The 26688-nt window shown below is 41.3% G+C and overlaps 14 protein-coding genes across 14 annotated transcripts; 8 read left to right on the top strand and 6 right to left on the bottom strand.

Moving 5' to 3' along the window:
- Positions 1 to 186: 186 nt before the first annotated feature.
- SS1G_08852 (hypothetical protein) lies at positions 187 to 2067 on the top strand (the record flags this gene model as incomplete). Its single annotated transcript, XM_001590038.1, has 2 exons — positions 187 to 254; positions 306 to 2067. The coding sequence occupies 2 exons, from the start codon at positions 187 to 189 to the stop codon at positions 2065 to 2067; spliced, it is 1830 nt and encodes a 609-aa protein (XP_001590088.1).
- A 701-nt stretch (positions 2068 to 2768) lies between these two features.
- SS1G_08853 (predicted protein) lies at positions 2769 to 2909 on the top strand (the record flags this gene model as incomplete). Its single annotated transcript, XM_001590039.1, has 1 exon — positions 2769 to 2909. The coding sequence occupies one exon, from the start codon at positions 2769 to 2771 to the stop codon at positions 2907 to 2909; it is 141 nt and encodes a 46-aa protein (XP_001590089.1).
- Positions 2910 to 3969: 1060 nt separating this feature from the next.
- SS1G_08854 (predicted protein) lies at positions 3970 to 4134 on the top strand (the record flags this gene model as incomplete). The annotated part of the gene is made up of 1 exon (XM_001590040.1): positions 3970 to 4134. The coding sequence occupies one exon, from the start codon at positions 3970 to 3972 to the stop codon at positions 4132 to 4134; it is 165 nt and encodes a 54-aa protein (XP_001590090.1).
- A 362-nt stretch (positions 4135 to 4496) lies between these two features.
- SS1G_08855 (hypothetical protein) lies at positions 4497 to 7628 on the top strand (the record flags this gene model as incomplete). Its single annotated transcript, XM_001590041.1, has 7 exons — positions 4497 to 4560; positions 5086 to 5117; positions 5365 to 5387; positions 5784 to 5988; positions 6071 to 6614; positions 6673 to 7125; positions 7183 to 7628. 7 exons carry the CDS (start codon positions 4497 to 4499, stop codon positions 7626 to 7628), a joined length of 1767 nt encoding a protein of 588 aa, XP_001590091.1.
- Positions 7629 to 9278: 1650 nt separating this feature from the next.
- Positions 9279 to 10226, bottom strand: SS1G_08856 (predicted protein; the record flags this gene model as incomplete). Its single annotated transcript, XM_001590042.1, has 3 exons — positions 9279 to 9751; positions 9870 to 9894; positions 9948 to 10226. The coding sequence occupies 3 exons, from the start codon at positions 10224 to 10226 to the stop codon at positions 9279 to 9281; spliced, it is 777 nt and encodes a 258-aa protein (XP_001590092.1).
- An 899-nt stretch (positions 10227 to 11125) lies between these two features.
- Positions 11126 to 11508, bottom strand: SS1G_08857 (predicted protein; the record flags this gene model as incomplete). The annotated part of the gene is made up of 2 exons (XM_001590043.1): positions 11126 to 11287; positions 11431 to 11508. The coding sequence occupies 2 exons, from the start codon at positions 11506 to 11508 to the stop codon at positions 11126 to 11128; spliced, it is 240 nt and encodes a 79-aa protein (XP_001590093.1).
- A 772-nt stretch (positions 11509 to 12280) lies between these two features.
- SS1G_08858 (hypothetical protein) lies at positions 12281 to 13454 on the bottom strand (the record flags this gene model as incomplete). The annotated part of the gene is made up of 3 exons (XM_001590044.1): positions 12281 to 12854; positions 12908 to 13193; positions 13250 to 13454. 3 exons carry the CDS (start codon positions 13452 to 13454, stop codon positions 12281 to 12283), a joined length of 1065 nt encoding a protein of 354 aa, XP_001590094.1.
- A 975-nt stretch (positions 13455 to 14429) lies between these two features.
- Positions 14430 to 14637, bottom strand: SS1G_08859 (predicted protein; the record flags this gene model as incomplete). The annotated part of the gene is made up of 2 exons (XM_001590045.1): positions 14430 to 14552; positions 14584 to 14637. 2 exons carry the CDS (start codon positions 14635 to 14637, stop codon positions 14430 to 14432), a joined length of 177 nt encoding a protein of 58 aa, XP_001590095.1.
- A 488-nt stretch (positions 14638 to 15125) lies between these two features.
- On the top strand, positions 15126 to 15875 carry SS1G_08860 (predicted protein; the record flags this gene model as incomplete). Its single annotated transcript, XM_001590046.1, has 4 exons — positions 15126 to 15338; positions 15459 to 15528; positions 15660 to 15757; positions 15831 to 15875. 4 exons carry the CDS (start codon positions 15126 to 15128, stop codon positions 15873 to 15875), a joined length of 426 nt encoding a protein of 141 aa, XP_001590096.1.
- Positions 15876 to 16702: 827 nt separating this feature from the next.
- On the top strand, positions 16703 to 17584 carry SS1G_08861 (predicted protein; the record flags this gene model as incomplete). The annotated part of the gene is made up of 3 exons (XM_001590047.1): positions 16703 to 16862; positions 16993 to 17301; positions 17361 to 17584. 3 exons carry the CDS (start codon positions 16703 to 16705, stop codon positions 17582 to 17584), a joined length of 693 nt encoding a protein of 230 aa, XP_001590097.1.
- A 905-nt stretch (positions 17585 to 18489) lies between these two features.
- SS1G_08862 (predicted protein) lies at positions 18490 to 19349 on the bottom strand (the record flags this gene model as incomplete). The annotated part of the gene is made up of 3 exons (XM_001590048.1): positions 18490 to 18572; positions 18763 to 18793; positions 19260 to 19349. 3 exons carry the CDS (start codon positions 19347 to 19349, stop codon positions 18490 to 18492), a joined length of 204 nt encoding a protein of 67 aa, XP_001590098.1.
- A 341-nt stretch (positions 19350 to 19690) lies between these two features.
- On the bottom strand, positions 19691 to 21502 carry SS1G_08863 (hypothetical protein; the record flags this gene model as incomplete). The annotated part of the gene is made up of 1 exon (XM_001590049.1): positions 19691 to 21502. One exon carries the CDS (start codon positions 21500 to 21502, stop codon positions 19691 to 19693), a length of 1812 nt encoding a protein of 603 aa, XP_001590099.1.
- Positions 21503 to 22590: 1088 nt separating this feature from the next.
- On the top strand, positions 22591 to 22839 carry SS1G_08864 (predicted protein; the record flags this gene model as incomplete). The annotated part of the gene is made up of 1 exon (XM_001590050.1): positions 22591 to 22839. One exon carries the CDS (start codon positions 22591 to 22593, stop codon positions 22837 to 22839), a length of 249 nt encoding a protein of 82 aa, XP_001590100.1.
- Positions 22840 to 23539: 700 nt separating this feature from the next.
- SS1G_08865 (predicted protein) lies at positions 23540 to 25767 on the top strand (the record flags this gene model as incomplete). The annotated part of the gene is made up of 6 exons (XM_001590051.1): positions 23540 to 23609; positions 23802 to 23864; positions 23993 to 24386; positions 24996 to 25052; positions 25396 to 25446; positions 25644 to 25767. The coding sequence occupies 6 exons, from the start codon at positions 23540 to 23542 to the stop codon at positions 25765 to 25767; spliced, it is 759 nt and encodes a 252-aa protein (XP_001590101.1).
- Positions 25768 to 26688: the final 921 nt, after the last annotated feature.

Here is a 26688-nt window from a genome sequence, read left to right on the forward strand (position 1 = left end):
TATCTGGCTCATACTTGAAGCTGTGTTGTTGACTATTTGGGAGGTCACAATTGCTTTCATTTCTCTGTCTTTGCTTTGAAGAGAAGTACAGGTTAACTTTCATACCTGTCCTCTTATCCTCAAATTTTCAGCATCGACAAAGACAAAAGTTGAAGTAATTAATTTTACTTACAACATCCCTCAAACATGCTCTCACAATTGAGAACGAGGGCAAATGCCTCTCTTCTCACCTCAAGAAGAGCTTCACAATATGTGTAAGTATTTGCAAAGTCTTTTCCTTTCCAATTGACTAACTTTCTATCAAGACGCTCTTTATCTTCTACCTCATCTCTCCGCACATCATCGGATGACTCAGAACCAAAACTCAACAGAGTTTCATCTACTATCACACAACCAAAATCACAAGGTGCTTCGCAAGCAATGTTATATGCCACTGGAATGACCGAAGAAAGATTAAATAAAGCACAAGTTGGTATTTCCTCGGTATGGTGGTCAGGGAATCCTTGCAATATGCATTTATTGGAACTCAACCATAAAGTAAAGGAAGGAGTTGAAAGAGCTGGTTTAGTAGGATATCAATTCAACACCATTGGAGTTTCTGATGGTATTTCTATGGGTACAAAGGGTATGAGATATAGTCTTCAATCAAGAGATTTGATTGCAGATAGTATTGAAACTGTTATGGGTGGTCAATGGTATGATGCAAATATCTCAATTCCTGGATGCGACAAAAATATGCCCGGTGTTATGATGGCAATTGGACGAGTTAACAGACCATCTCTTATGGTTTATGGTGGTTCAATTAAACCAGGATGTGCCTCAACTCAAAATAATGCAGATATTGATATCGTTTCCGCATTCCAAGCCTATGGACAATTCATTACTGGAGAAATTACGGAAGAACAAAGATTCGATGTTATTCGTCATGCTTGCCCAGGTCAAGGTGCATGTGGTGGAATGTATACTGCAAACACAATGGCATCAGCAATTGAAATTATGGGAATGACCCTTCCTGGATCCTCCACCAACCCAGCAGATTCCAAGGCTAAATTACTCGAATGCTTCGCAGCCGGTGGTGCCATTAAGAATCTTCTTAAAGAGGACATCAGGCCTAGAGATATCATGACTAGACAAGCCTTCGAAAATGCTATGGTTCTTGTCACTATCACTGGAGGATCTACTAATGCTGTTCTTCATCTTATTGCTATGGCAGATGCTGTAGGAATTAGGCTCACGATCGATGACTTCCAAGCTGTTTCTGACCGAACACCTTTCCTCGCAGATCTCAAACCATCCGGTAAATACGTTTTCAATGACCTTTATAGTATCGGTGGTACTCCTGCTCTCATTAAACTCCTCATCAAAGAAGGTGTTATTGATGGATCAGGAATGACTGTAACTGGTAAAACTCTCGCTGAGAACGTCAAGGATGTTCCTGATTTCCCATCCGATCAAGAAATCATTCGTCCATTCTCAGCTCCTATTAAAGAAACCGGTCATATCCAAATTCTACGTGGCTCCCTCGCACCAGGTGGATCTGTCGGTAAGATTACCGGTAAAGAAGGATTACGATTTGTCGGAAAAGCGAAGGTTTATGATGCTGAAAATGATTTCATTGAAGCTCTCGAACGTGGTGAAATTAAGAAAGGAGAGAAGACTGTTGTAGTCATTCGTTATGAAGGACCAAAGGGTGGACCAGGTATGCCAGAGATGCTAAAACCATCTTCAGCAATTATGGGTGCAGGACTTGGAAAGGATGTCGCACTTATTACCGATGGACGTTTCAGTGGAGGATCTCATGGATTCTTGATTGGACATATTGTGCCTGAAGCACAAGTTGGAGGACCTATTGGATTGGTTAGAGATGGTGATAAGATTATTATTGATGCAGAGACCAGAGTGTTGGATTTGGAGGTTGAAGGTGGTGAGGAGGAATTAGAAAGGAGAAGAAAAGAGTTTGTTGCGCCTCCGTTGAAATATACCAAGGGTACATTAGCGAAATATTCGAGATTGGTGCAGGATGCTAGTCATGGATGTATTACCGATGGGGATATTGTTGAGGCATGAGAGATGAGATGATATGATAGGTAAATGGAAGAATGGATGATAACAGAGGATGAAAATAAATGTATATTTCAACTTCCGGTCTGAAGCGACAGGAGTAGAACCGGGAAACAAAATCGGTGTTTCTTCAATCTATGACTTATTTTTCCTTCTAATAATAGGAAGTCTAACTTCGAAAATCAATAATATGAATGAATATCTCTGAAATGAATTAAATTCTTGCTTTTTTGAACACTGCTTCTTGTGAGTATCGAAATGCGTTACCTTTTGGCTGTATAATAGCAGGGACATGTCGAATTGTAACAGACCACCAGACTTAGCAGATAATAGATAGATAACTCAATCTCTGTAATTAACCAAGCTAAATTATTGTGTTAATTCGAGAAAGTAATGATTTGCAGGGACCTGTAAAGATGATGGATGGTCTTGATGAGAAATTGTTCTCATCTGTAGCAAGGAAATCATCATGGTTTCGAAGATTCGGATTGCAAGAGCTCTCTTTAGACAGGTGTATGATTTTTGTCTGTGGTGGTATTCTATTTCCTCTAGAATATCTTTAGCTTGTTTTCTCCGCTATAAATGTAATATAATAGCTTCATATTTCCCTAGAAGGGTAGAGGATTCTGATGAGGTAGACCATGGGGATGTCTTACTTCTATGGAATATTAAAAAAAGTAAATTGTTCATTTTGGGATCTGTTGACCATGGTAAAAGCAAAGGAGATCGAATCAACGGATATAAGGGATAATATTGATGTTCTTCTTGATCTGGTAAATGATGATGATGTTGAAATGTTAGATATTCACGTTGATTACACCATTATACCTCAAATTTGCTTCGTATGAGCGTGTAAGACTTTGGTACATTAGGGGAATCTCAAGAAAATGCTATTGTTTGCGCCTAGATTCAAATTTCTGCAGAGATTGCTTTCATCTGTCCAGGATTTTTCTAGTGATCTTCGGTTCTGAGTACTGGACACTCCGAGCTTTACTCATGTGCAGGGTATTCTTTTAGCGGGAAGTTTCGGAGGGCTCAGCTTCAGGTTTGACACGGTTGACTTCCAAGAGCAACTTCTACTTCAAGGTTCAGTCTTTGATCAAACACAAGACATCTCGGAGCTATTTTACAACACTTGATCCTGTTCCAGGCCTCCGCTGTAACGATACTGTATTGGAGGCAGCGGCTGCCTAAGGTTTCGTCTGGTTGGTAGTTATGGGTTAAGGCTTTATCACTGGTATTCACTTGGAAGTGAAGTCGTTACTAGATCAAGTAGAATATAGGTAAACTAATTGATAATTAAGTTGAGCACGAAGCTCCTATACTATGAAAATAATGAATGTTTATATACTGGTCCTTTCCAGGAGTGTTACGTTGTAACATTATAAACTATTATCACGTGTTATAGGATCACATGGATAATCTTGTGAGGGAGCGAGGGAGCGAGGTTCGAATCTCGCTCCCCAGCTCCATCGCTCCAATGTTGGGATACGAAGGTCTACCTAATCAAGATGGATTCCCTTTGTATAGAGCTTCGTGCTCAAGATCAATCATTTAGTATACTCTACTATTAGTTACGAATTACATTGTCATTACTTAAGTCCCTGCTTGACGCCTAGTTATAAACCACCTCGAGAGCCTAGAGCACTTCCACGTGATCTAGACGGCAAACCTCGTAACATATTAGGGGTGGCCCAGAAAGGGGTACTAGACTTAGCCAATACTTTGCTTTTCCGGCGACAAATTGAAAAATCGACACGTGAAGAGTCGGTTATCAACAATTCATATTCTCAGATCTATAGAGTTGGATCAAACTGGATAAATGTTGGCTGACCAAGCTTCTCGACTATATCACAGATACTTCAGAGATACTAATTCTAGAGCCGGCTGGAGATATTTGGTTTTATAATGGCTTTAAGAACCATAGCCCTCGAACTTCAACGAGCCTTCATAACCGCGAATGAGAGTTTAAGCATCGGGTCAGCCTTACAATTTGGGGATATTGTAGCTGTTTTACATGGAATTGAAACACCTCATATTCCGAGGCCTGTCAACAACTCTATTGAGACGTAAACTCATTGACAGTGCTTACGCTTATGGAAGAATGTATGAAAAAGTGAAGAATATGCAGTTAGATAATCGTGATTTTCGTATTTAATGATGGTTCTTATTTAGCATTGAGCTTGGGAGAGGAATCACGACTCAATCATCGTGCTAAATGATTGATGTTTCTTTTCCCCTCCATAGGTGATCTCCTGATTACAATTGAGGAAATTGGTCAAGCCAGATGACTGAGGAGTGAAATTAAGGATAGATGCCAAGATCTGAAATTCAATCAGTGAATTAAACCAAGTGCTAATTCCTCAAAGGTTTTTAATCATGTTTCTGTTTACATAAAAGAGTTCTGAAGGTAATAGTAGGAATCATATAGATACATGTCCGCTGGAACAAGTCTATGCTTTGACCAACTACAAGATAGATGGGGGGAAACAGTACAAAGTATGTTTACAAACTTCCAAGATAACAGTGTCCAGCCACAGATTCATCAAATTCATCAAATTATCAAACATGAATTTGTAACAAAAATGATGACTTAGATAGGGGCTTCAATTCTAAAACAAAAGTCTCTCGATCCTTATTGGAATAACGGATAGAACAATATGAAACTTCATATTCATTTGGAAAGATTCTTCATATTATTCTTTGGAACCTTCCAAGCTTTCCAAAGGTATCTTGGTGAGATTGTATTACTTTTGATTGAATGGCTGAAATATTATTTAAGAAAATGATGAGACAAATGAACAAATATTTTTTCAATGGTATAAGAAGTCTTGATAGTTTTTGATGTTTTGATGTTGACTTTGATGTTTAATAAAAGTATCAAGACAGCACTAGAAATATACGTGGCTGAATCCCCACCAATCACCATCTTTCCCCGAATCTCAACATGAAATACAAAATCTTTCCCCAACCTCCGATTCATCAATCCCTTGGACTTCCCCTCTTTATTAGCCACAGCCCCAGGGACAACACCGGATCCATCCTTAAAGAAGAAGGTACGAAGCTGAGATCCCCGTATGCAATACCGAACCAATCACCATCGATTCCACGATAAGACATCTCCCCTTTAAAGATCGAGTGAAGATAAGAGGAAAGCACGCTTATATAATTTGTATTACCTCATTTCATAAATTCATACGCTCTGCAAGCCAACGTCGTAGTACATTAGAATTATACGAGAAGTAACACCTTCTAGATGTGGAATATGGTGGGGATATGATAGAGGAGAGACTGATTATTCAGCCTACATCAATCTGCATAGTTGGGTATGGATCATATAAAGATAGACGGTGTGGCAATTTTCAATGGGTTTTGGAGGAAAAAGGTTCGGAGAGAAGGACTCATCCATTGAATTGATTTGAAGTGGGAGCCGTCAATTGGATCTCTCGTCGTCAGTCAAGTAAGGTTGTATATACCTAGGTATGTAAGATTTATTTTATAATATCCACTTTGTTTCAATCCTAAATGTTCTAATAACAATACACACATTCACAAATTCCCTTTTCTTCAATTGGTGATCTCTCTGCTTGATCAAATGTTACACCAATGAGCCTCATCCTATTGCAGTAAAGGAGAAAGTATTTCATGAAAAATGGAAAGGAACGATGGAAATCAGAGATGATTCTAAATGAACGGTATCATTAGACTGACATCATATACAGCCAATCAAGTTGGTTTCTACCGTATTGGAAATTTGATGATCTATCAGGTTTCTATATCAACAAATCCTCGAGCATCACAAATCTACCAAAGTCCATATCAAGCAACATGGTTTCTAAAATCTATACTGGTTGTGCGATTCTCGCATTCTTTCAATGTGCTTTCTCTCATCAGCTATATCCTGATGGTTTTGGTGGAAAAATAAGCGTATGTTCTCTTTCACCTCCTCTCCACATGTCTGCCAGTCCCTTACACCCACATCACTCCAAAACTAACCCCTCGCAAATAGAGAACCACCATTCCCCGTCGAGAATTAGCACTATCAAAACGCGATAATATCGATCCCTCCCTCCTCTACCCAACTTACAATCTCAGCGTTCCGATTGATTATTTCCACAATGAATCTCGTTATGAACCTCACAGCAATGGAACATTTCCACTCCGCTATTGGTTCGACGCTACCTACTACAAACCTGGTGGACCAGTGATCGTCCTTCAATCAGGAGAAACCGATGCTACAGGTCGATTACCATTTTTACAAAATGGTCTTTTACATCAATTGGCTGTTGCGACGAATGGTATTGGTGTTGTGCTCGAACATCGTTACTATGGTGAAAGTATCCCAACCCCGGATTTCTCGACCAAGAATTTGAGATTCTTAACTACAGAACAAGCATTGATGGATGAGGTTTATTTTGCTAGGAATATTGTATTTCCAGGATTAGAAGATCAGAACCTTACAGCACCAAATGTGGCTTACATTGGTTATGGAGGTTCTTATGCTGGTGCTTTCAATGCTTTCTTGCGAAAGTTGTATCCAGATACTTTCTGGGGTAAGCTGCTTCCTTCCTTCTTCAATTCCGCAAATAGCAATGTGACTAACATGATTAGGTACAATTTCTTCCAGTGGTGTCGTAGAAGCCATCTATGATTACTGGACTTACTTTGAGCCTATTCGTGTTTTTGCCGATCAAAAATGTATTAAAAATACTCAACTCATCACCAACTCTATGGATAACATTGTCATTGGACAAGAAAACAACACGGCTTTAATCCAAGAACTCAAGACTGTTTGGGGACTTCCAAATGTTACTTATAGCAATGATTTCATGTCAGTAGTCATGTACGGAATGTGGGAATGGCAAAGTAAAAATTGGGATCCAGCAGTTGAAGGAACACCATATTTCGATTACTATTGTGGTAACGTTACTAGTAACAAGCTTCTCTGGCCAAGTTTGAATACCTCTACAACAGAGGTTCAGAAATTACTTACGAAAGGTGGTTATGTTTCTGAACTTAGTAACTTGACAATTCCATATCTTAATTGGATCGGTTGGTTGACTGGTAATGATTCCTCGCAATCTCTGACTATTTTACCTGCAAAACACTAACGTATCACAGATTACACCTCTGCAAACTTCGGCGATTGTTCTCCCAGCCAAGATTCTTGCTACTCAACCCACAACCTCACCTACTACGCACAAGACGACTCATCCCAATCTTGGCGTCTCTGGCCTTATCAATACTGTACCGAATGGGGCTACCTTCAAAACGGTGCTTCCGTTCCCGCAAACCAGCTTCCATTATTATCCCGCACCATCGATCTCCCCTACCTCTCCATTATCTGCGAAGCTTCTTTCAACATCACCACACCCCCAGCCGTAGAGAACATAAACAAGCACGGCGGTTTCAACCTCAGCTACCCACGTCTCGCATACATCGACGGTGAACAAGATGTTTGGCGTCCAGCAACCCCTCACGCATCACCTTTTAACACCACAGCTCATAACCGTACATCTTCTACCTCCCAACCATTCATCTTAATCGAAGGAGCAGTCCATCACTAGGATGAAAATGGAGTTTTCCCAAACGATACCACTCGTGACTTTCCTCCAAAACCTATTAAGCAAGTACAAAGTCAAGAAGTCAAGTTTGTGAAAAAGTGGATGGAGGAATGGAAGAGGGATTGTGAGAAGAAGGGAAGAGAACTTGTTTAAGTTTTTGATTTCGTCTAGAGTTGAGTCGGGTCTTGATTGATGACGTAAATGAGTATATGATAATTTGTATATGCATATGATTCTAGGCATGTAAATGCATTCTACGCATGGGGAGGGGGGGAGCAAGGAGCTTGCGAAAGCGGAATCAGTGAAGCTAGTGGGTATTTAATTAGGTAGATATATAATTTTATGATTATTTTTATTTTTGTTTTTTCTTCGACCATTTAGGTGTGTGGTAGTATGTCATACATGGCTTACCTACCTAGGTACTCGTACATTATATTTCTTCTGTCTAATTACCTAGGTATTTAAAATGTAAATCAATCAGCTATTGAAGTCAGTAAATCAGCCAAACTAAGCTCAGCTAAGCTAAATCACCTAAATCACCTAAATCACCTGATCTACCGAAAGGTAATTATATCTAAAATTATGTCAATCTAAACGAATAGAATGGGAGTCAGGTGAAAGAGGAGAGAAATTAAGATGGGAGAGGTATGGGAAGAAGTATAAAAAGAGAATTTGGGATGGAAGAGCTAGGAATGTAAGTTTAGATGTAAATTTAGTACCCTACTTTTGGACCACTCTGTTACAGTCAACATGTCCATATGAGCTTGGACCCTGTAGAAAAGCAAGTCGATTCCCATACAAAATTGTATGGCAATTGACTCATAGAGTCTCCCCACCTTCAGCAAGCACAGACATATATTCTGATTGAAATCACGTGAGGGATCTAGGGGATCTAGAGGATCTAGAGAGTTAAACTCTAGATCCAGTAGATCCAAGAGGTCCAAAGGAATACAGTAGAGTATGAAGTTCTATATAAAGGATATGTTTCCATTTGTAGAGCTTCGTGCTCAAGATCAATCATTTAGTATACTCTACTATTAGTTACGAATTGCACTACTGTTATTACTTTAAGTCCCTGCTTGACGCCTAGTTATAAACCACCTCGAGAGCCTAGAGCACTTCCACGTGATCTAGACGGCAAACCTCGTAACAATTATATAGTCAGAGTAGTTTCATAGTTTAGGAGCTTCGTGCTCAACTTAGTTATCAGTTAGTTTACTTACATTCTACTTGATCTGGTAACGAATTCACTTCCAAGTGAATACCAGTGATAAAGCCTTAACCTACAACTACCAACCAGATGAAACCTCAGGCAGCCGCTGCCCCCAGTACAGCATCGTTACACGAGCTATGCTATAGCTAACTGTATATATGATGATAGATTCCATAAACCAGTTATTGTGCAACTGTAACATCAATTGATTGTTACAAACAAAATTGATTCCCATCCATCCATCTGCAATGGCATCTTTTCTTGTTGGATTTGACCATTAATTCCCTGAGCCCGTATGTAATTGCATCAACCATAAAACCTCCAGGCACTTCCCACATCCCATGTTCTATCGGCTAAACCTGCGTCTCTTCCGCCTCCACTGAGGAAATTCTGCAAAATAACATGTAGTTTAAGCTCCAAGCTCAAGCCCAAAACAGATATCACAAGTCCTTTGATTCATTTGAGAAAGGATCCATAATTTTTATCGTTAATGTTGCCTTCATAAGTTGTTGGAACAAGACGGGTGAGAATCCCTTTACCTCACTTTCTTGCTCATGGAAAAGGCCAGGCCATCCGAAAGCTCGTAAAAGCTCGATACCACCAAATGAAATAGCAGCATCTGCCATCAATTCCCGCAAACGATCACCAGTCCTCGTCAAAGCAAACATGTCTTCGATGTAGCTCGCCTTGAAATAGTTCTTTCCATACTTTACCAACGCTGGTCGGAGTACATTATACACAGCATTGCTGATATTTCCCAGATCGTATTTGTCTGCAAATCTCAAGAAAGATATACAACGCTGAGCCGTATTCGTTCCGCAGTTGGAGATAGATAGGGTATAACTGATTTCGTGACGAAGTATATACTCCACAAGGACCTCAAAATCATCTGTCGAGTCCTCTGGTAAATTTGCTGTTTGCGTTTGACTTTCGATTAACCTCCCATTAAAGCACCGATCTAAAACTGGAGAGTAGTATGATAGCAGGTCTTTTGGTAGATCGAATAACTTTCTTTTTGGTCCAACAAATACCTTCACCCTCGGCCCCATAATCATCCTAGAGAAAAGCTGATTAGCTGATACAACATAAAGTTCGTACTCAATACTTACTGAAGCTACCCCGAGGGTGAACGTTTTGGAAGTGAATAAAGTTCTTGAGTCGCCCGGGCAAACTGGTGTCGTGGGTACCTTTCTGGGATGTTTCATTTCATCATCTAGTCTAAAGCTTTTGCCTCCATCATCCTTTGGAGGAATAGAATCATCGCTTGTTAAAGTTGCCGATGAATCTTGTAATGATGTTGAAGTTATGCGACGTTTTGAAACAGCTGGAAGAGGTGAGAATGCATTGAAAACCTTTCGTTTAGCTCCGAAGGGAGGCTGCTTTTCCATGGCTACTTAATCTGCATATCATACGTAGTCAGCTGTGAATCCTCAAAGCACTAACAAAAACTACTAGACCCCTTAAGAAGGCCTAGGATGAAATAAAAATTGATCGGAAGATGAAAAAAAAGCCAGAGACTTACATGGACCTAAAAAGACTTGGATGATGAGTTCAATGGACTAAAGAAGACTCCTTTGTGCAGAGGGGTGAAGCAGATAGAACTAAATGGTAAGAGAAATGTTGAAGTTCTGAGTGTTGAGAGGAATTGTAAGATTATAAGATTGAATGACAGGATTGGGTGACGAGGGTACAGTTGATCCTCGAAATTAATGGGAAGAAATTGACCGGAGTATATATCGTCTCTTCAAGTAGATATTTGTTGGAATAACGAAAATGAGGTGAAAACACACGATAAACCGAATGAAATCGATGGAATGAGAATAGACTCACTCACCATGAGATGGTGGATGAGGATCCAAGGATATTTGAAAAAGAATGAAAGAAAAAGAAAATCCCATGAGGTGAAGGTTAAGATGAAGATGAAGATGAAATTGCGCTAGTGATGTGTAGTCAGGAAGTGCAGAAGAGGGAAGGAACGACTGATCACCTTCCTGGTTGGAGACGGCACGTGAGCTCTCGATGATTGCGTCAAGTAACTATAGACACATGAAATTCTAATGGATGGTGATGTGATATCTGAGGCGATTATTATTAAGTGTAAGATGCTGATATCATTTCAAATGGCTTCCTCGATATGAAGCATTCTCATCTGGATTCTCATGTCTGTGAATCGAGCGAGGAAGGGTAGCTCGAGCTCCCGGCAGGAAATAGTATGAGACTGGAAATGGGTAAAAGATTCACCATGAATCGTTCTTAACTTTGCTCTCAACTAGTTAGATGATTGTATTCATGCCTCAACTAATGCTTTGAATGTTGGTCCTCGTCTTGACACTATTATCCTACAAGATGGAACGGTACAAATTGACTCGCCTTGATGGTATGGATATCTATATATTAGATTTCTTGATTGTGATGATGAAGCCGGTCTATAGTAGGCGGTGGTATTAGTCTAGACGTGAGATCTTACGAGTTAGTAAATAATATTACCAGAGTCTCACGCCCATATTTAAAGCCCTTGATGTCTATTATGTGTTTTTAACTTTTGGATAGCGAAACCTTAGCAGTCTGTAACAGTTGAATTCCATATAATACCATAACCCATCGACTTTCACAAGGGTCATGACTGGGTCGCAACTTTTGTCTGGTGGCTCCAAACCAATCGATAGCCATGTTATTTAATCTTCGAGTAAATAATCACAAAAAGAAATTGATAGACTTATAATATTTCGGTATAATGAAAACAATGTTTTAGAGCCTTCCAGCTCGAACACCTTCTGCTCATTTCCACCCTTTCTGTTGACCTCCTGGGATCTTGGCAGCATATGCATGTATATTGCATGATGCATATAAGGAGCAAACAAAACTCAACTTTTAATTCATTCTTTCCTTTTTGGTATACTGTTTGTTTGCTTTCAATATTTTGATTTCAAAGCACTTCAATTCCGAAGGCTGAAGACCGAACCTTATTCCTTCATTTTTTGAATATATACTCGCAGCTTAACTGCTTAGCTAGAGAATCAATCAATTCAATCTGATGCTCTTTCTGGTCTCAAGAAACCCAATACTTTCCATTGTTTCTTTTTGGCCCTCTCAAGTGAAAGGAGGGGCGAACAAATCTCCCAAATATTAGCGAGATATTGAATCAAAATCGTATGATCATTTAACATTATGAGGTAGAACAGTATAAAAAGATATGATATTTTATGATTGCATAAAATCGGAAAACTCCCAGGAGGATATTATTCCCAAGCTCTAAAAAGCCAACATCTTCTAAGTTCTAGACTTAAGCTGTCAAAAAGTGCAGCTACGACTACAAGAGAAAGGCTCGGGATTTTCACCCAAACCACCTCTTTGCACATCGCGAATTGTTTCCCTCACTGATAGCCTCCAGCCCAGCAACTTTTCTCCACACTTTTGATCTCCAACCAAATTTGGAAAATATTTAACCAGTGCAACCACCAAGTCTGACAGATCCAGCATACATCTCATAAGTATCAGCATTGTTAGCAGCCTGAGCAGCCGACAAAGCCTTAGCAGCAGTTGGGCCATAAGCGTAATCCAGAGTACCGTATAAATGAGTCATCTCGTGCAAGAGACTTCCAGCACGATCATAATCGAAATTAGCGCAAGTCGGGGAGTATTCAGCAAATCCCCAGTATCCATTGTTGGGGCAAGGAACAATGACGTTTGCACTGGGAACTGTGTAGAGTAATGCACTTCCATCAGAGCAATCTCCGTAAGTATCTGTGCAGGAGATCTTAGGGGATTTGGTTTGAACGTTCTTGACGTCGGTGTAAATGGCTCGAACGGCGGTTTCCTCAGAGGTGGACTTGAACCAGGTGGTGAAGTAATAGGCAGCGGTGCCAGCGGCGGTGTAAGCGTTAGTGGCGAGCGTGATGGCGTCCTTTACTGTGGTTTGAAGGGAGGTGGTTTGAGCAGCAGTGCAACCGCTGAAGGTTACAGCACGCTGTTGAATGCGAGACATAGGAGATGATTCAGCTCTGGAGATGAGATCACTTAGAGAAAAGGTTAGCATGTAGCACTCACTTTCAGGAGTGATAATACTTACGCTGAAACCTTGCTCTGGTCAGGTTTAATTGTCACAGTGTTGGAGATGACATCCTCGCAAAGACTAGTTTCGCTCAATAGAGATGGAGCAACTTCGCCGGTGACATATCTGAAACCTTGAACAGCAGTGATATCAACAGCCTCAAGACCTTCAAGGTTGTAGGTCTTGGCGGCATTCACAGAAGCGGTGACTGTTTCTCCAGGTTGAATGGTCTGGAACATTGAAGCATCAAGTCCGGCACGTTTGTAATTAACGTAGGTTCCCTTGAATTCAAGGTCCTTATCGGCTGTAAATTGTTAGTCATAATTCTAAATGTAACGTGCATCCAGATTTTCGGCGTACCTGTAGAAGCAACAAGATCCAAAGTTGCATGTTCACTCAAAACGGTGTTACCCTTGAAAACGGTAACAGCCTCAGCACCAGTGTTGGTAATGGCGACTTGAGCAACATGGTTGGTGGTACCGGCGATCTGAACTGAGAGTGGGCAACTGGAAGCAGCCATAGCTGCACCAGCGAGAGCGGCGACTGGGAGAATCTTGGAAACCATATTGAGATCTTTGAATTATTGAGTTGACTTGAGACTTGACTGGAAGAATGTAGTCAACGAAAGGAGAAGACGTAGAACTATATATATTGGTTTACCATCCACCGCCGATTGAAAACAATCTCCCAGAAGAGGCAGGTAAGCACAAGACTCATCTGTTTCATCAACTATATCTCTCCATTGCTGTGTTCTCGTGATGAAAAGTGGCTCCAAATTTAACAACATCCTCACGTATATCCACATCGGCCAGCCTCGCTCAATTGATAATAACGACGAAGAAGGTGAAAGCCAAGGCGGTTCAATGTAAGGTGTTGTGTTCATCTCTTGGCTTCAACAATCCTTCCCATATATAGAAACTCCATATGATCAAGATATCAGCTGGCGGCGCGGTCCGCGTCCTCTGTGTTTTGTTGGTTTATCTCAAATGCCGTCCCAAGTCACTTGACTGCATATAGACCTTGCCGCATTCGGCTGTAGTTTATTTCGTTTTTGCTCGAATTCCGTAAATATTGATTATTACGAAGCAAAAATTCTGCAAAATCATCCACTTTGTAAATTCTTCCAATCGTATACTTTGTCCAGCTCCCCAGGTTTAGATTATTTTAGAATCAACTGGTTAGACCAATATTCAATAATTAAGCGAGTTAAGAGTGTATCTGATAAATTCCTTGAAGAATGAAGTTATGACTGGTGAAAGTGTAGTTTTGCCGGAGTGTGCTAATGTCGGATATTATACCACATTAGGCAGGGAGAAATGTTGAAAGGGGGCTTGGCGAGATCTGATAAGCATCAAAACTACGCCAAGGCCAAGCGCCAAGCAAGTGCTTGAACATTTGGCAGAACATTCTGCTTATATAGGAAGGTAAAGATGGCGCTTTGTCCAGTATGTGCCAATGGTATCAATGTGATGAGGTCCGTCCAAGTGCCGACGGCCAAGCGTATGTTATCTCGCAATGTTATATGATCGGGAGAATGTATTCAAAAGTGGCAGCTCGGGGATTGTGGATTCGTGTCTGCGCTGTATCTTTGATCGGCATTCATGGACATGAACATGAACATGTACATGTACTCCGCGCACGGCGGAGATAGCATAGAGAAGTACTATCGTGACATTATCGTTTCGTTGACACACAAAATCGAGTGTATCTCGGAAGCCGATGATGAGGTGTTCTATGCTTGATGGCATTTCTTCCTATGATTCAATTTATCAATGTACGATAGAGTTTCGAAAGATAACAAGTGCCAATTACCAAATTGAATGAGCATAATTGTGTATATATACAAAGGCATGGCCGATGAGACAGAAAGATAAGAAAGATGGAGGAAGTAATCATGCATGGTGGTTAGAAATTGGAAACCTAATGACTAAGCAACCTTCTGATTATGTGGGGTAATTGACCCGTTGTCACTCGATCTGATGGATATTATTATTTACATTTATACAACTTGTATGATTTTCATTTCTTGTTAGCTTGCGTGCTTTTACTTCGCCCACATATGACTGAAGTGAGCTGAGCTGAACTGAACTGATATTCCACAAGAAGCCTCTGCGTTTTCAAGGTGACTTTGCGTGGTATTAGAGAGGCCGACATCATCGCGCATGGCTATTTATACATGGAATGGTTGATGATGTGAAATCAATCTTTGAGTTGGCCCAAAGTTTGGATGCCAAAAATGTATTCAAGTCTAGGAATACTCGGTCTCACATTGCGAATAGTGTTGGGTGAGTCTTCCGACAACCTTCGGCAAGTCTGCACCACCCCTCATGTCCTCTTCCTTTGGTGTCCTCTTTCATCTGAGTCATTCTTATCGCCGCCATCTAAAACAAATCGGCCTACAAAACCTGAGTGTGTGGCAACTATGATAGAAGCTTATCCCGCTGCTGTCGTCTGGAAAGAAATCAATCAAGATCCTTGTGAAAACCGAGAGTGCTCTCATTTCCGATGACATCTTTCTCCCTCGATAAATATTGCTCTAAACACTTCGGTCTGCCTCTGTAAAAGATAGATTTGGCCGGATAACATCAAAGCTTTTGCAGAGAGTATCATAGGGGAGATCCTTGCTCTCAGTGAGACAGGTGCGTTCTACTTTTACTATATACCTGCTCAGCGTCGTGATTCTGTGTCCCAAACAGAAGTGGAAGCATGAAAGCTCAGCTGGCATGGAGGTTGACATCAAAACTATTATAGGTATTTCTGCTTTATCCAGTTGCTGAGATTTACATTCGAAGGCGTGGATTTGCATCTACGATGGTAAAGTTAGATGACGGGATCTATTCCCTGACTCTTCCTCAAACCATGCGTAGTGTATGTGTTTTGACCTAAGCTTAATTCTACCGTTGTGGAACTACCTTTGCTCCCTTATTGTTAATGGTTTTAGGTAGTGGCGGATAGCAAAGATAAATGTGTTACAACGAGCGGCTGAAATCGTATGGCGTAACGAATGAGATGCAGTCTAGATCAGTTTGGAGTTTCCAGGCCGTCTCTACTACGAGGTATTTATCGGCGCTTATTTCTTCACGGCATTTCGGAAATTTTTCCTGATTGGTGGAATGAAGTCTCATATATCCTTCTCCGAGAAAGATGCTTAAATAAAAGGAGTAAGGGCAAAGTAATGACCGGAGAAATATTCTGGTAGAAAACCTGGGACCAAGGCCACACAATTCGAAGAGATTTCTTTGTTTTTTGACATAGGTACGGTGCGGTATGCCAGTACTCCCTAGGTACTCGATTCCCCATATCTATCTCAGTACTGGTAGGCGTTCCTTTTTCCTCAGACCTCGTTGAGTTCAAAGCTCATAACCGCAATCGAATGGTGGAGCACAAATCGACAATACAGATCCACAAAATCTTGGTACCCGCAAATGTATAGTACATCACTATCACATATCTACTATGCATATGCACTAACTATAGAGTGACAAAAAGTTCGTCTTACCATCGGCGGGTAATAAACCACACAAAATTTAGTTGACATTCGCGCTAATATCGCATCTGGACGTACGAACCCGACAGTTTGGTTCTGACCATGGATGGTTTATTACTACCAACTGTTGCCAAATGTTAGTACAATCATCGACATCAAATCAATGGCGATGAAATTTACAAATATGAAACGAGAAGTTTCTCGAGGACTGTTATATATTGCGCCTCTCCTCGGCCAGAAGTGTCCGTCCATTACAACATCATCTTCATTTACTTCATTCGAGATTTGCACCCAGTTCGAACCGGTTTTGAGGCTTCATATACACCATGCATCCTTCTAGGTTTCTCGAATTTGCAGCTTACCTTGGCTTGACTCATGGTGCTTGCAATACAAACGTCACAATGAACGGACTGGGCACAACTTCTGATGGACAATCTGCCATCAATCACCAAATTGCTCTTTTTTCATTTGGTGGATCATCGTGTGGTTAGTCTTACCACTTCTCCATATTCAAAAGAAACATCCTAACAGACCATGCAGATCCAAATACTACAGTTCTGAGTTCGTGCTCATCACCAATGCCTATTTCCTATCCATTGTACTAACCTTTATCTAGCTCAAGATATCTCATATAGCCACATCAACATCCGTAGTTCATCCAAATCAGATTGGTACAGCTACTATGGCTTTCCAACATTCGATCTGTCGGCACACTGCGATATTCAGAGTTCTGGCGTTCCCCTCCGCGAATTCGTCCAAATAGGTCACTTCACCTGGACATTAATTCCCGAACAAAAAATCACAAACATTATTTGCGAAACTACTCCTCATACCATGGTTAATTTCATTGGAAAGGAAAAAGACGGAACTCAGGTTTTCCGCACGGAAAAAGTAGTTGGGGGTGAGGAGCTTGGATTTAGATTTGGTAGGTATCTTTAATTCATTCTCTTAATGTTGTAGGCTGCACGATTCTAATATGAATAGACTCAGATTCTCCATCCACCATCCACCAACTAGAATCCACCTACCCATATTTCAGCTCTTGCAGAGTTTCAAATGGAAGTAATAAATTCTCATTCACGAAAACCGATCGTGGGATTTATACTATCAGTCCACCGCAACCTCGGTTGAAAATTTCGTGTCCGGATTTAGCTTCTTATCCGTGGAAGGGGACTTCGATGCCGAAGTTGTATGTGCAGAGTTCGTGATGATTATGGTTATGGGCTGGCTACCTTGGGATTTTGGAGTTTGGTCTGGGTTCGGCGAATAATGGAAGAAACTATATGATTAATATTTACGGAGGTATCGAGTGTATTTATATGGTAGTATTTTTGTGGTAGAGAAGAACTGAGATGAGATGAGGATATCAACTCACTCAGTGATTCTAAGATTACAATCAGATACAAAATTAAAGAACTATAATCAATAACTCTTCCCTCGTCTTCTTCCTAATATTAATATCCCCATCACACAAGCATACCACCCCATCATCAATCATCAATCATCAATCACCAATCCATTCCCCCATCTCAAACTCCTCGTCCCAACCCTAGGTCTAACAAATATCACAAATATTCCACAGCACTCCGCACTCCGCAAACCCAATTTCCATTTTTCCCCATCAACCCCACACATATACTCCGTCCTCCCTCTGTACAGAGTACATGAACTCATACTCCGTACTTTTTTTTTTTCAGTTGGCGCCTATGTACCTAGGTATCGTTACATCGTTAATTCTAGTACCTCTGTAAATCCACTTATATTTTACAACAACAGGGATCTGTGAATGGGTGGATGCGGTTTGCGGAACTTGGAAGGGTTCCTGGATCCTTACTAGTTGCTTATTGTTAGGGGGAGTCTAGACTAACAGGTAGCTATTAATTAGTTACCGAGGATATGAGCAGGGGTGAAGTGAGGTAAGGAAAGTAAGGTAGGGTAGCTAGGGTTAATATTAGGTGAGATTTATTGTGCCACCAGTGTTCATGATGGTGTGGTTATTTATACTCTGTATCATACATAACTGTTGGTTTTTCATATGGTTATTTTAAAAAAAAAATATTGTTATTTTGGTATTTTGACATAGAGAAATGCTAGGGTAGTGGTTGGTTGGTGGCTACTTGGTCATGAATAGAAATGCGGGGGTTCTTTGGTTTGTGATGGATTTGTATGTGATCACAGGTATCATCTGATATTCTGCTGATCCACTAGATATATGTTAGTGTTAGGAGCCGCATTTCGACGGCCTTGTAGGGCGATTTTACTTGTGATCGTCTATTCTTGCACGGAGTATGGTACGTATGAAATAAATTCACCGCATCCTATCCATCCTATCCCAATACTAATATCAGTTATATTTCTATCATCCCATCCACAACAGAAATAGTACCCTTTTTCCATGAAAACCATCTGGCCTCACACTGTAGATGATGTTATTCAACTCTCAGCTTTCTCCGTCTAAAGTACACTGCATGTACCCAACCCCTCCCGCTTTCACCCCACGAAACCAGTACATAACCATATATCAAAATCTAGTCTTCAGTGTCAACCTTAGATACGCCCACCTACATCTCAGCATTCCAAATCTGCGATCTCCAATCTCGCATAGAAAATACGGCGCAGAAATATAATACTCATATCCAATTCCATCAAATCACTCACCTTCTAGCACAATCAATATAGAAAAGTCCTCGTCGGGTGGAAATATTGCAAGATTTTATACTCTGTTTCCTAATAGTTTTCTAGCAAATAAGTAGATGCACTATATTATCTTAATATAAATATAAGCCTTTATGTGTGGAGCCTAGACCACAGGTCGAAGAATAGATATATTATAACTTGTCTGAATGTGAAGTTCCGTCAATGAAAACCTGCCGGCCTTCTAACCAAGGCGTTTCCAATTGCTAGTCTACCCTCTTCCAGACCCACAACCTCAGTCACCAAAGAAAGACGTAAAAGCTTGATACTCATATTCATTGCGTTAAGCTTCGTAATACCTTCACTTTTCACAAAGCAGAAGAGGAAGTTATCTAGCTATAAATCATACTGAGCAACTACACTACATGAAACGAATCCGTATTCAGCCATCAAAGCATAAGTTTTCGTTCCTGCAATACCAAGTGTAAAAGCCCTATTTCCAGATCAAGTGCCATCTCACCACCGATTCCCAAGTTTATTCAAACCCTTCATAACAATATTGTATATAAACTCGTAAAGACATGTGCATTTCATAACCCCAACTCCTCGCTATGCCTTTTGCTCTCCGTAGGCAAAATAAAATTCGTTTAAATCACACCTCTTGCATGAATTGATGAATACTACCGGGCAAGTTGATCACTGCTTGCTTCACATTCCTCAAAATCCAACTCCCATTTATCAACTTCTTGGAATTTCCTCGCCGCTTTCTTCAATTCCTTTCCTACTCTCTTTTCTAATTCCGAACTATTTTCACTTCGAGGCTCTTCAGGTGATGTTGTATCTTGGACAGGTGCCAAACTACCATCTTGATCAGCTTCATTTTCCTTATCCGATGTTGTAGTCGCCGGTTTCCTTCCATAAGTTCTTTTTCCTTTGCCTTTTGCGGTAGGTTTGGCTTTTTGGGAATGTTTTGAAGGTGGGGCAGATGCTTTGGGATTAGATCGAACAGATGCTTGATGACGAGTAGTTGGTGCGACGGTTATGGTTAGTTCGTCATCATGTTCACCAAGGCCAGTAACATCTACTTCACCATCGGATTCCACATCTAAAGCGGATCGATGGCGTTGACGGCGTCTTGGAAGTAGAGCTTGTAAAGCTGCGGTAGATAAGGTTGCAGGCTGAGGCGCGACCTTACGTGTAGGCCGTTTGGAGATGGACCGTGTTGGTATGTCGGGAGAATGTGTGAGTGAGGGTGGAGAAGATATAGGAGAGGATTGCAGTTCTGAATTTGCGACATGTGGTGGAGTCCGAGGTTGTATAATACGTCGAGGTCGGCCGCTTGCTTGATGTAGATTTAAAGTAAGTTGAGGAGGGGGTGGAGGTGATGGTAAAGATTGAGCAGGCGAGAGAGAAGAACTGCTACCACGTGGAGGTGCCATGGTTTCACTCATGGGCTCAGGTGTTGTGATGCGTTCAATTGATGGTAATGGCGAATCATTCGGTGAAGGCTCTCTGTCTAGTTCCGGTAAACTATTCTCTCCCTCTTCATCACTCTCCATTGGCGCAGTCGCAGGTACAGTATCTTCAGGATCCGAGTCGTTCACAGGCAATTTGGAAGGGCTCTGCTGTGCTTGCGAAGCCCCTTGTGAACGTGGAACTTGTACGTTGGATAGTTTTCGCTTTCTTGAACTCGAAGATGAAGGTACAGCTCTTCCCTTGGTAAAGTTTAAAGGTGTTGATTCATCTTCCGGCGCAAAATCATCCGAATCTGAATCCGAATCAAAGGTAGGTCTTGCTTGCTCTGGCTTTCGCGCCGTTCCCAATATACTAGGTTCCCGAGCTCTTCTTTTGAAGTTACCGAGGCGCAACACTGATCCAATTTCTGGTCTATCCCCGGCCACGCTACTTGGTCTCCTAGATCCGGCGCGTCCTCTAAATGTTCCTAATCCCAGCCCAGATGTATTACTCTTGCCAACACTTGTAAGACCGTTTTCCTCTGCCAAGTCCGAATCTATACTGCTCGATCGAGCTCGCGAGCCTTGCTGTCCTAAAATACTCGGCTCTCGTGCCCTTCTTCGAAAGTTTCCAATCGCAAGCACAGAATTGTCCATGGCCGATGTGCGTCTACCTCTTCTCCTTGCCTCAATCTCGGGACTACTAGATACTCGCATAGGATCACCATCCGATTCTACATTCGGCGCATTCTTCTGATTTGCAGTATTCGCAGCTTTTCTAGGGTTTGTATCCTCGATATCGCTCGCGGTATTACGACCACTAGTTCGTGTTGCAACGGCCTTTCCCTTGATTGACTTCTTAGCGCTCGCGGATCTATTACGGTCATCATCGCTAACATCATATAAATCATTGAAAGGAAGCGTCGCCGGTGCTGCCGCCAGTACAGGCTCTGTCGCGACTGGTTCCGTTGAATCTGTGACGCGTTTGGCAGGTGCAGGCGCAGAACGATTAACTTTTGTACGTTTTGGACGCGGCATTTTGTATAAATATTGACGGATTAATAACTAATATTTGATTCAGTATGTTTTGCAGCTTGTAGAAGTGATCTATCGCATTTTGTAGAGATTCTGGTTGTGAAGATAGAATGTTGTGTTGATAGTTGACCGCGTCAATGTCTGAGCTGTCGTAGTTTATTAATTTGTTAGCGGCAAAACGGAGTCATCGTGGTTCAAATCGGCGAAATCGAATTTCGTTACAACAACACACCAAAACCAAAACGAAAACCAAAATCAAACCAAAAATCGCTACATTTTAAATCACTGTTAATTCATTTCAACTTGCATCCAATTTCTTTCATTTCCTTTCAACTTTTACAAGCAAAGACGATCTCCATGATCTGACTGTGCCTTACATGCCATGCCTTGCGACAGAGTCGGTTCAATAGAGAATTATGACAGAATAGAGCTGGGTCAGCGCCCACTTACTTTTGGGGAGCTCCCTAGAGCGTTTGAAGCGTTTCCCTGAAAACAATCAGCATTTCAAAATACTTGAGGCTCTTTAAGCAATAAAGCGGATTCATTGATAGTTCCATGAATGAAGAGTTTGTACACGTTGTGTTGTGGCAGCACGATAGCCACAGTGTGGTGACCCTATCACCTATGAATATCACATTGTTCGAATTAAACCCTGAGAGTCTTGATAACTTTTCGCCCATCAAGACTAAATGTGGCACATATAGTTACATCGTAATCTTACCTCGGGACTGCCTAATTAGGAAGCACACAAAACAGAGGAAATGGCGACTTTGAGTACCTATTCGCGTCAACTTTCTAACTGCGATACTCATCTTTCTTCGGCGGCTATACTGCTCCCAGAAATGATGATGGTAGATAGTCGCTTTGCGCCTCATCAACGTGTAAAATTCTATCGACTTTTGATCGCAACGAATATGATAGTTGGGATGCAACTTACTCTAGTCGGTCTTGGCAACTTCCAAAGTAAAAGTTTGCGTAACGCGTTGTTCATTGGCCGGGGTTGAAAATCCTATTTTCCATATTCAATGTCCACATTGGTATTGAACATTGCTTTCTGAGAGCTACAACGGTACTCGGTCACCAAGAAATACATGGCAGATCTTAAAGCATGGAATCGTATGCCAAGCGAGGTAGGGTTGGGTGAGGCTGAAAAAGTAGTTCTGCCAATAGCAGGTTTTAGACAACAACGGTTACACGGCAACGTTGAAACGTTTGTGGCTGTAATAAACACTCGGCCCGTGCCGATGACACCACATCCAACTGGCTTGGGCAAGCAGGTTCACGGTTACTCCGGTCCTCCACCCGACTATGGCCTTCGGAACAACATATTGTGGAATTAAGTTCGTGAAGCCCGCTTAGAGATAACATGGATATAGATCATTATCCCCTTTTGGCTAAGCATTGGCATGTTGCTTCGTGCAAACACGTCGTTAACTATTACTTATTGAAGAATCGCGTGTTCTATCTATCGGATAGCCTCCCACTCTTATCGATTATATTTGTATCTACGGATTTCAAGTCGGCTCGCTGTCAGTGAGAAGAAGACTCTGATGATCTTAAACTGTTGATCATGCCTCACCGGCTTTAATATTTTTAGTATGATTGGGATCCTGGAAGATCACCACTCGCCAATATATGAATTGATAGTGTTAGGTGTTGAATTTATGACTTTGAGCTAGTGAGCTCATTGTTATTCGAAGCGATTGTACCCCACATCAGGCTGAAATGACTGGTAGGGTGCCAGGAAGTTACCCCTCCTTCATTACATTCTGGATCTATGTTCCGAAAAGGTCAAGATTTCCGCTCCTCATGATTTCCACCATACAAAATCATGAGCTGAAATATTTCACCTGGCGGCGATAATACCCCATCAATGTATAACTTCTCGAAATTCACTCCAATCATGAATACATATCGTCCAAGTCTGTCGTCATACTACATAATTTACCCGGCTGGACTCTACCCCTGAACAAGGCTGAATTTGTTTCTACTTTTGATCTTCAAAGAAGAGACACACCGCATCTTTGAAACATATCCGTGATGTTTCACAAAGTTATCTATGATGGTAAACTCATTGAGGCGTGGGATCGCGCCAACTCATCTGGCAGATGTAAGCCATGGGGGCCGTTGGGATATTGAAACATAAAAAGTCAACTACAATTGGAAGGCTTTTCTGTCTTTGGAGCTATATGTGTTCAATTGCGATCTTTAGGTTAACTCACAATCATTGATAATACCGGGCATCAGGATGTGTAAGTGAAAGCTGCTAAGCTACGTCGCTCCTTGACTGACATCTTCTTAGTGGGCGCTGATAATATTATCGACATTACATTTGGCGTTGTAAGCGTCATTTTGACAGTGATCAGTATTTACTTAACGTGCAGGCATCAAACATCTAGAGGTAAGACAATTCTAGCCATCTGGTCAACTCCGACCACATGCAGTGTCCTACATGACGGCCTCTTCAGGTTCCGTTTGACTAATCAGTTATAGAGCCTGATGTTGAGCACGGCACAGACTTTGAAGTCAAATCAATCACACCCGACCCTGAAACAGCTTCTATTCCTTTGTACCCAAATACGGGATCATTCCCAGTTGAATCAGACCACACGATCAAATCGGCTGCAAATTACCCACAATCAGACGATCTATCAACCGCGAATCACTATGACATATCCTCTGAAGCTTCGCCTACACAGCATCGAATTGCCAATTTACAAGCTTGGCCTAATTTTTCTTCTCGGGCTCCAAATATACAACATCAAATTCCTTCGCCGACTGTACAGTGGTGGCCTGATGCGCCTGAAATCATCACGACGTCAGAATCTCCGGCTTCTCATGCTCACTACCACCACTCACTTCAGTCTTTTCTTTTAAAGGAGCTTGAGTGATTTTTTTTTTTGGATCGAGTAGTTGTATCATATTAACGGCATAGTTCGCATTCAAATTTGTGTTGACTTGACTTGTGAGGATTTAAAACTTGCGCTGGCGCAGGAATTAGATTTGACAGTAACATGACATGGGGTTTTAGGTTTAATTTTCTTTTGTGATGTCTTTCTTTGGATTCTGGATTTTGGGGGTGTTCACAATAGATTTCCTTTTTATTCTTGGGATAAACGATCTGGGGAAAATAAGGGGCGTGGAGGGGGAGCAAAAATGAAAGGCAACATTTTGGTGGTGATGGCAATACTTCAGAAGATGTGTACAGGATATGTGTATAAAAAAAAATTGAAAGGGATGGGTTATTCAAATTTGAGCGAAATGGTTTCCAAATTTCAAGTGGCAGATGTGTTCTAGTGGATGGGTTTTGCTCAATGATCTGCTATGTCTTTTATAGCATGTATCCGATACTTCTTGCCGCAAGGGGTCTCTTCATCTATATGCCTATGCGTGTGGTTATGACTGACCCACTCTACCTGAGGATGTGAGCATGCATCGCATCTGCACCAAGACATCATTTTTATAGATCGGAGCGGGAACTTATGTATTGATATAGAGAGACAAACACCATTCCAAAGAACGGCCATGGTAAGACGTTACCTGAGCCTTTGAGGTGCGCTATAGGCGAAGCTACTCTATACGGTTGAGTTTCTCGTCATCTCGTAGGGCTTCACTCCAAAACCGCCGCTGCTACCGTCCGAATTATAGTGACTTATCACGAGATATGAAATATGGGGGAAAGATGAATGAGGAAGTGATAGTGGTGAGGTTACTATAAATCTATATAGTGAGTCTGCTTTGTGATTTTGTAATTGTACACTCCCCCTTTCCTTCCCCCACCCCCCCGCGCCTTCCCGGGAAACTTATATTTGCCTGGGGCTTTAAGGTTCAATCTTGTGCAACTAGGCAGTATAGAGCTAGGGTGTGATTTAAAGTTAATCGTGTGCCGAGACTAGGCTCCCGCTTAACCTCGTCATTAGCCGCCACACGCCTTCAACCTACGAGAGGTAAATGGGCTAGAGGTGTCGTGGTGGTGAGAAGTGAGTTAAGAAAGGAGCTAGTTCTAACCTACAATTGCATTTCATCCATACTAATAACGATCTCCACCACTACCAGCTGCACAATGCCTAGAGAGAAATGACTAACGAGCCCTACAAGCTATCAGTCGCAAATCCAAAGCTACCATTCTGCTAACTACTCCTAGCTACCACTCTACTACCAAATACCCCGCCACTACTTCTACCTCTATCCCCGGTGTCAAAGATTCATATTATCCAGCTTCGTATCTAAGTACGAGCTTATCAACCTCCGCGCAAGCTTTGAGCTGAAGCGCGTGTATGCAATACAGTTTTTTCAGCGCTAGTCTCTTCACTTTAAGCTTACTGCTAATTGGCCACCTAGATGTCCTCAATTATGAGTAGTTATTTTGGCTGGGAATTGTATGTGTTTCGTGTCATGATTATCAGACTACATCATGATTTGGAAATTTAGAAAGGTGATCTGATGATCTGACGTAACAAGGGGAACCGGAAGGTTGGAGATAGGACTGGGTGAAAGGTGGAGTATATATAGCCAAGACAATCTGAAGTAGAATCTACAGTTAGGTCATTTTGTGTTATTTTGATAGAGTGGAGTAGCGATTTTATAAAATGCTCGAAAATTTGTTTCTATAGTTGTTATATTATATAATTTATTTTTATCTAGCTATCTACTATTTTTAACATACTTTGACACCAATTGATACTATTAGATAATTATCTTATAGAACCTTTTATATATTAAAACAACTCTTCTCCAAAGATTAAATACCCTGAATAGGGTGTACATACCTATACCCAGCCCTGATTAGGGAAAAATGTGACTCGTGACATTCAATAGAATTAGTCAAAAGTCTTTACGGGATTGGACGCATCTACAATAACCCTTGAAATGTTTTGAGGAACTTTGGGGATTTTTTGTCCTGCATGTTGGTTGTGGAATCCTGGATCTGCATGCGATGTAAAGCCACATACTAATTGCTGACTGCAGCAGCTTGAAACCCAGAATCTTAAGTACCGATAATATCTCAATGGTTATAATCTTACGTTTCTTGAGTTAATTGAAATTCAACCATTGAAAACTTCGTATCCTTTACTCCAAATTGAACGGTTGCATATATCATTTCTTCACAAGACCCAACAATGAAGCAACCAAAACCCCACACCAATCATAACCACATCAACCCCCTAAGCTCCTCCTCCCCCAAAAAC

This window comes from Sclerotinia sclerotiorum, genomic scaffold, assembly GCF_000146945.2.
Source record: "Sclerotinia sclerotiorum 1980 UF-70 scaffold_12 genomic scaffold, whole genome shotgun sequence".
In the NCBI taxonomy this organism is placed as follows: domain Eukaryota; kingdom Fungi; phylum Ascomycota; class Leotiomycetes; order Helotiales; family Sclerotiniaceae; genus Sclerotinia; species Sclerotinia sclerotiorum.